This window comes from Nicotiana attenuata, unplaced genomic scaffold (assembly GCF_001879085.1).
Source record: "Nicotiana attenuata strain UT unplaced genomic scaffold, NIATTr2, whole genome shotgun sequence".
Lineage (NCBI taxonomy): Eukaryota > Viridiplantae > Streptophyta > Magnoliopsida > Solanales > Solanaceae > Nicotiana > Nicotiana attenuata.
Window position 1 is genome coordinate 14440 of NW_017671394.1, and position 8770 is coordinate 23209.

Consider the following 8770-nt stretch of genomic DNA (forward strand, 5'->3'; position numbering starts at 1 on the left):
CAGCAAAATAATAGTTATTTTTCATTGACTTGGTAAACGCTGGCTATTTTTGAATGACCAGTCCGAAAACTGGCTAGACCGTGCTATTTTTAGCGCTTGACATTAAATATATTCGAGTGACTATTTTTATTGAGTTTCCCTTTAGACCAAGCAAGCTAGCGGTCCGACCATCTTGCTAAAACCTCATTTTCTAGATTATGTGAAGTTGACAAACTCGAAGTTATGCCGAAGACAACAGTCTCTTTCCTACCGTGTCTTACTTTAAATGTAGTTTTTTAAAGAAACTTACCACCTAAATCAAGATTTACTTGAATTTAATAAATATTTAACAATGGAATTATTTTACAAGGACGACAACTAAATTTATTACAAGCAAGTTTAAACTAATTAAATAAATATCTTGGTTTCACTGATATTGTGCCTTGGAAAATTTGCATATATAACTTGATATTTAGCCCTCAAAACTGCAGGCTGCCATCTAATCTCATGATCATCCTAAAAATGGACCTTAATTCCACAAATGGCCATTTATTAGACAAAAAGAATGCGTCATGCATACGCATTGCTACTCCTTAAACCAAATATCCAGCAACCACCAACCAACAAGTGATTAAATAACATGAAAGCTGGAAGTACATAAAGGTTGAGACGTTTCTGAAGCTAAAGCAGGATCAACAATATCTTCGATAAAGAGGCACTGCAGGGTGAAATGAAGAGGGGAAAAAAGAAAAATGAAAATTACTGAAACAAAAGCTCGTTTCGCCTTTCCCATCGTGAAATCTCAAGTCTTCCAAGAGGGCTTGCGCTGACCACTTTCCAGACCTTGAGCTACAAAGGATTGACTAATGCATGGCGGGACGAGGAACTCGTGGTCTTACCGGTGTCTTTGAAGGACTCACCCTTGACATTAACAAAGTTGTAAAATTAGAACAGGCATTAGATAGGATGTCATACCCTCGTGTAGAAGAAAAATTAGTTAAAGAGCAAAGCACCAAGGGGAAAAGGGGACGGGGAAAGTTTGCAGATAAAGCCCTATGGTATGCACAGTTGAATGAGAAAAGTATAGCGCGGTGGCAATAGATGCTATCAAATGCACAGAGTAAAAAAATAAAATTTGGCAAAAGAGGGTGGAAAAGTTATTATGGCTAGAGTATGAATAGTAGTGAAGGCTCTTTCTTCTTTGGGGAACTTTCATAAGTATCACGTTTTAAAAGAATATATACAAAATCCTAACACCATTAAGTATATTTCAATAGTGGCACTGTATTATTTACATAAGAAGTGGAAACCTAAAAAAAGTTGGAATCCCTTTAATGTTCAAGAATATCGCAATTTCCTATCCCAAAAATCTCTCCAAAAAATTAGGACTTCAACTTTATCTCCGTAACTCTTGCCCATATCTTCCATTTCACACCCAAACTCGACACCTAAGTATTATATACCATGTATTTTGAAGACGAAGTACATACCATTTTTATGCCTAGATACAATTAAATACATAGCATATTTTGTTTATTTAACTGTATTTAGGTATAAATTTTTTACGTATTTTATCTTCAAAATACATAGTATATTCTATTTATTTGATTGTGTTTAATTATAAAAAATTTATGTACTTTGTCTTCAAATATGTGGTATATTCTATTTATCTAATTATGCTTGGTATAAAAATGGTATGTACTTTATCTTCAACTTGGTTAACACTTACTTATGTTAGGTATAAAAATAATAATAATATACTGATTATTAAATATATATTTGTATAGACATGGAGAAGTCCGAAAAATATTTTATGTCAAATATACACAAAATATATTCAGATTTCATCAAAAAAATACATAAATTATACCTCGAAGTATACATAATAAATGCATCGAATATATGCATTTTTTATAACCATATATACATATTTATATGAAATACAAATATAAAAAGTATATATGAAGAGAAGAAGCAGAGTTAAGGAGGAAAAAAATCAAATAACAAAAATAATGGCATAAAATGTTATGTGGGATTTGAAAAGATCTTGCATAGATTAAAAAAGGTCAACCCCCCCCCACCCCCGCCCCACCCCCAAGAAAAGAAAAACCCTACGTGAGAGAAAGAAAAGTTAGCTATTAAATTACTCATTTAATGGTATCCCTTAATTCCTCATCACATTATTTTTGAAATATGCTAAATTTGTAAAAAAAAGTCTGTCATTTATGAAATAAAGAAGAAGTGATGCTATTAATAAAAATAATATTAAATAAAGGATCAACCAGGTAAAAATCTCTTCTTATTCTTATTAGTGACAAAGCAAGGGCTGCTCAACAAAATAAGAGCCCTTAAACTTTTTTAATAGAATTTTTTTTATAAATATACATACACAAAACACATATATGAAGATTAAAAATGGTGTCGCGCTTCTTTTTTTCGTACCAACATAATATTGTTACAAGACCCTTTAAGTTCACAACAATATCTTATAGTAATATTATTATTTATATTGGTAAGCACTAATTCAAGTTAATAAGATGTCAGCCATGTGTTTGCAATATATTACCTTGGATCTTGTTGCAAAATTTTTTATTTAATGACATTAAGATTTGAGTAGTTTAATTAAAGGTTCTAAAGTATTTTTTTGGTTAAACAATGGGCAACTTTTCTTTCATCCCTTTTTATAAAGATTTTATATTTTTTCTTTTTTCTACAAACTTCAATACTTTTTAAGCAAAAATAATATCATAATAACACTACTATACCTTAGTCCCAAACAAGTTAGGAAAAAAAAAATCATAATACAATTAAAAACTCCTCCTCCCCCTCCCCCCCCCCAAAAAAAAAAAAATTAGGGAGCCCCTAAATAGTACTAATTCAGTTGAAATGCTTGCATGTACAAGCAGGCACCTGGGACTGCCATATTTCACAAGACTACAGTGCATAACTCGCACTTAGAACAAGGGACAAACACAAAAATATTCCCCAGCCTCAGACAAGTCCCAAAAACTAAATAACCGATTGATATCAAGTCTAGCATCTTACATCCACTGCCCGTATCTGTAGCATTACTTTTGAGTTTCGTTTTTAGATGACAGAAAGGCAGAAGCATTACTTTTGAGTTTCATTTTTAGTTGACAGAAAGGCAGAAAGCACGCAATGGCATAGTATACATTCAGAGAAAGAGAGAAGAAAGCTTTTGCAGCTTAAGGGGAACCTTAGAGTGCATGATTATGGTGCCTACTTGAAAAGAAAAGAACCCACCATACCAAGCTTAAAAAGATGCAAGATTAACTGCAATCAAAGACACTTCTAACTAAGATACCTGATGCGTTGGGATCCCAAAACCTGTCCACAACAGTCCAATGCCAAAATTGCACTCTCAGCCTGCACATTTATCAAGTATCTCTTTACACGCAAAATTTACTAGATACACATTGTTTTTAAGAAGAGTCAGCGGTCAGAATTATTTCCACTTCCTTTTTCTCCTGTTTTTCCCATTATATTCCAACACCTGTTTAGATCTTCAAAAGGAAAATATTAAATATTATGCTAGGTTGCCACAGAATAACAGAGGAAAGAAGAGAAGTACATTCAGAGGAATTACAAAAAAGATGGTGTTGACAATCCCATGACACAAAAACTAAAATAAGGGGGACATTAAAATCTATAGGTGCGTGCAATGCACCTATTCCTCTTTGATGCAGGTGGGATATGAATGCATAAATGTCGAACTATAAGGGTGAAGGTAACAATGGGTTATTGATGCTATATCCCAACTAAAATCCAAAGAAAAAGGAAAAGAAAATCAACGTACCATAACAAATTCAACAAAAGCAATACGGGTAGAATGCACTTGATCCCCCAAAAGCCTCAGGCGAGACACCTGTAAAGAGAAGAGCAGCTTCAGCGTCACTTCTTAAGCAAACATTCTTAAACTTGATAAGAAGTGTCAGACATCATACTAACCTCACCACACCTTGATTCAAAGAAATTCTTGACATCAGCTTGAGAAACCTGTTCAGGATAGAGTACAATACATTTCAACTTTCTGATGATTATGACAATCATAGAAATTACCGGAAAAAGAAAAATATACAACCAGCAATAAAGTAACTGAGCCAGATTGTCATAAACTGAGCAACACATACTGGTATCCCACAGAAAGATGTGCTAAAAATAGCATGACTTCAGAAGATTTCAAAGGTAAGAATTTATACCTTCTTATCTATATTTGTGCAGTAGACTGTCCTGGCACACATCTCACGCTCATCCTCAGACTGCACATAGAATGTACACATAATGGAAAACTAAGCACTTAATTCCATGACCTTACTTCGATAACATGAGATAGAACGACAGATTTATTTTGCCACATCATCCATATACAAGTTAACAGAACACAGATCTGTGCATACCCTAGGAAGGAATGTTGGATTCACTGGTAGAATAGCAGTTTTTGAAGGTAGAACCTTCAGAGGAGAGAATCCTAATATCGTCCCACAAAGACTAAGTGCTGCTCTTGCTGAGTCTGTTGGGATGATTCCATATGACAAGTTAGTTCAGAATGTTCAGCAGTCCTAAGAAAAACTTCAAGCCACTCCAACTTACATTCATCGGCGAATTCCACAAACGCAAAGCGAAGGCGGGAATGTGGATCCCCACAAACTCTGCAGTCAACAACCTGCAGAGCAAATGCAGCCAAAACGAAAACAGCCAATATTACAAATACGAAGCCAAATTAAGTACAAAAATAAATAGATCTGCCGCACACTGGGATATGCCTTAAATAATCTCAGAACAGTCCAATTCATATCAAAATGGCAAATTGAGGATAATTCAACTATAACAAACAGGAATATAAGCATCGTGACTTTATCCAACCTTCACCATCACCTCGCAGTCTGACAACAAACAACTTAATCTATATTTCCACACAAATCAAACTTTTATTTGGACTGTTCCATACTAAGAATAGTAAAAGCGAGTGTATGGAGTATCAATTCTCATGATGGGGACCTTTGGAAAGACAAAACAAGAAATGGATTGGATCATGCAAGGAAAAAATCCTAAGTCCCCTAAATCACACAATATAATTGGTGACGAACCGTAACCAAACTGTAAACAAATTCCTGAGCTGATGACACAAGTTAGGAGACAAAACATCAAATTTGCATACACAAATTCATGCAAACCTGAACCATAATAAGCACAATGACACCTCGCTACTGTGTAGAAGACCAGTTTAAGCACGTCACTGTGACATGAAAGTAAGTGGAAAGAAGGATCTATAAGGAAACTCCAACTTCTGGCACATTCCAGAAACCAAAAGAATGAAAAGAAAAGGGAAGTAACAAGTAAAAGATAAGAGTCATTTTGAGCTCTAGGGACCTTGTAGTTCAAAATTCAGCTACCTATTTCCTTCTGGATATTGTAACTTTCTTTAGAGTCTTCCTAATGTATAGATTTCAGTAAAGGTGAAAGATTACGTGAAACAACAAGAAGATTATGTGAAACTCGAAGTCAATGATAGAAGTTCCCTTGGTATTCAGTAGTAAGCCTACGAGGAATATGAAAGTTGGCAGCTTATTAACCTTCTATTCTTCAAGTTTATGGAAAATATCTATTATGAATTAACACGTGCTTTTTGTTGAAGCTGTTAAGTTTTGCATGTGCATCTACCAGACTTGCCTTTAGGGCTTCTACTTTTGTTTTGTAATTCCACACACAACAAATAAAAAGAACATCTCCATCTGCCAAAGACGGAAAAAACATATGTTGCTGCATCTCATCAGTAATTAAGCCAGTTCCCTAGGCATCATTATGGCAATGATCAAGATAACTCGACGATATTAATGTGTAAAACAACCTAATGATTAATACTAATGATAACTTGTAATTTTAGACAGTCTACAGGTTATTGATTATTTGCGAGTCATGGAATTTCATCATCCTGTAGATAGAGAGACAAACATACTCTATAGGCGATCCAAGCTAAGGCTTTTCATCTGCTAAAGTATGAAACTAAATGCATTAATAGCTTTTAGGTTTATCAAAGTACAAAATAGAAGCATCCACCTTGCACTTAAAGCAGCAAATATCTAACATAAAGAACCACATCAATGTCTAGAAGAGCATAGTCACTTACTTGTCCATAAGCGCTAAATAATGCAGCAAGCCGCTCTTCTGTTACCTGTGGAGCAGAGTCAGAAAGAGGAACTATATAAGTACTAAACAGAACATAATAAGAAGATTAATGAGCATCCATCTTTACTTACATTGTGATCGATGTCAGAAACATAGACTGTTCTCCTAATGCTATCTTCTCTTTGAGCCCTAAAAGCTCTATTGTTCATTCTCCTTCTGCCCTGGTTATAGTTGTTACCTCTCTGCTGAAACATAGTAATGAAAATTAGTGAGGGGTCGGATTGCTTAATTGAGCAATCAAAATCACTTCAAGAACGGCAAAATGCAATTCGCAATACACTAGGGTATTTATTAAATCATGGTAATTATGGTCTGAAACGCAATCCTTGTGTTGAAAAGCATGGAAGGTTGAACTTTCTTAAAATGCACTCTCTTTATGAAAGTAAATAAATTTATGTGAATAGATGAAAGTTTTTAACGAGAACGAGCTTTGGAGTAATGGTAGAGTTGTTCCTTAGGTGACTTGTGCCGGGGTCATGGGTTCGAGTCGTGGAAACAACCTCTTTGATGCAAGGGAAGGCTGTGGACATTTGGTAAGCCTTTTTAGACCAAAACTTTTGATCCAATTCATACGAAAATGACAAACTTATTCCCTAATATCCAGTCCACATATAGCAAAATGTTGTATGCAAGTACCACTGAAACAACCAGAGTAACGAAAAGGTACAACTCACAAGTGGACGCTTAGATCAAGACCTCAAATTACACCTCATTCACGACAATGGAAAAATAGCATTCATTGATATTTTACCAGCTAAGCATCCACAACTATTCTAACAACTAAAGTCAATGATACTAATAACTAACTCAATCTCAAATTTCCCTTTTTTAAAAAGGGAAAGTCAGCAATTAATTACTAGAGGAAGAGTCAAGAATCCATTTTGACAAAAAGAGCTTCAGAATCCACAAGTCCATCAAACTTTGAAATCCAGCTTCTACATTCATACCAACTACCCCTGATAAATGATGAATGGCCCAAAGCATGACACCTTTGACAACAACTTATACGAGAGACTGATTATCGAATATATCTCGTACGATTAAATGATGCTTCCAAATACATTCCCATATCTGAAAAAAATCATTTCTTACCAGGAAAATTAGGAAATTGTCAAACGAACTGTATTTTCCATAATTCAACAAGTTTACCACTAATTAATGCATGGAGAAACACCCTCACAAAAATCCAACACAAAATATTACTCTAATGGAAAACAGAAAAGATCCTTTTTTTATTATTATTTTACAAATAAGGAAATAAATAGACTAGAAAAAAACTTGTAAACTGAAACACACTTCAGCAGAGACTAATAACAAATTCATTATGGAGTCAGTCATCAATACTTCAAATATATGAGAATTGCGATTCTTTCAAGTGAAATCAGGGAAGTAAATAATTATCTAAGTCATGAAACGATCAACAAAAATAACAAAATAAAAATTCAATAGCTTAATCAATGTGACTCAGAGTGGAAACAATACCCTTGGGTTAATTGGGAAAGCATCATCAGCAGCCAGAGTCTTATTAGCAGGCACAAAAAGCATCTGATCACGATTATTATAACAATAAGAAGGAACAAACTCTTTTGCGAGTGGATTCAACTTGAGTTTCTTCAACATGTCAACAATATGTTGCATTTGATAAGAATCGGATTTAGCATTTAATGAGTCCTTCACACCATTAGGCGTAACAACAGATTCAGAATTATTCACATTTTGGTTGGAATTAAAGTCAGATTCTTCAGAACCAGCATCAGAATATTTTGATTGATGAAGCGCAGGAGCCTCAATCACTGCTTGTGCATCAGCAGCCATTGAAAATGCACCTCAAAACTTTACTGAAGAAAATATAAACCCAGAATTCTATAATTACAATAAATTAAAAGAGTATGTGCAAAAATCCAATATTTGTATGTGAAAAAATGGATATAGATAAAGATCAGATTTAGATGTATGTGAAGAGTGAAACCGACTCAAAGTTAAGGTCAGAAAAGAAGGTGATGAAAGAGAGAGAGAAAAGCTGTGTTAAGGGTTTTTGTAACAAAATTCTGATCAGTGGATGTTGAGAGGTGATTTATGTATGGAAATTACAAAGAAGAGGAGGCTTTGGGGTTTGCCCTTTAGCTCACATTGTTTTGCCTGTCGTTTTGAAGAGAGAAGATAATTGTCTAGTGTTTTTTCTTTACAGCTTATTAATTTAGATTTATGCTGAAAAATTCTAACTTTGGGATACAATTTTCATACTAAATGTAATTTTATACTCAGAACTTCAACTTGACCTTTGATTAAAAATGAAACCATACAAATATCTTTAGTGATGACCATAATATTGTTGATATTTAAATTCAGAATTTTTCTGTTTTAATCATATAGAAAATTCAAAATATATTGGTGGACTAATAGCATGTTTGGCCAAGTTTTTTGGACCAAAAGTGCTTTATTCCAAAAATTGAGGTGTTTGGAAGGAAAAAAGTGCTTTTGAAGAGAAACAGAAGTAGTTTTGAAGAAGCAGAAAAAAATAGTTTCTCTCTAAATCACTTTCGAGAAAAATACAATTAGAAGTAGTTTTTAAAAGCTTGGCAAA

General features: G+C 34.1%; 1 protein-coding gene across 2 annotated transcripts; it reads right to left on the reverse strand.

Annotated features, from left to right (window-relative positions):
- Window positions 1-337: 337 nt before the first annotated feature.
- On the reverse strand, window positions 338-8356 carry LOC109208024 (polyadenylate-binding protein-interacting protein 8-like). Of its 2 annotated transcripts, none has more exons than XM_019371023.1 (10): window positions 7669-8356; window positions 6258-6368; window positions 6128-6172; window positions 4591-4663; window positions 4398-4510; window positions 4200-4259; window positions 3949-3996; window positions 3797-3865; window positions 3305-3366; window positions 338-900 (listed from the first exon to the last, which is right to left on the reverse strand). In XM_019371023.1, exons 1-10 carry the CDS (start codon window positions 7999-8001, stop codon window positions 843-845), a joined length of 972 nt encoding a protein of 323 aa, XP_019226568.1. In that variant the 5' UTR covers window positions 8002-8356; the 3' UTR covers window positions 338-842. The 2 variants fall into 2 exon arrangements, with proteins under 2 accessions (XP_019226568.1, XP_019226567.1); XM_019371022.1 differs by having other exon boundaries at window positions 6258-6371.
- Between the last annotated feature and the right edge of the window lie 414 nt (window positions 8357-8770).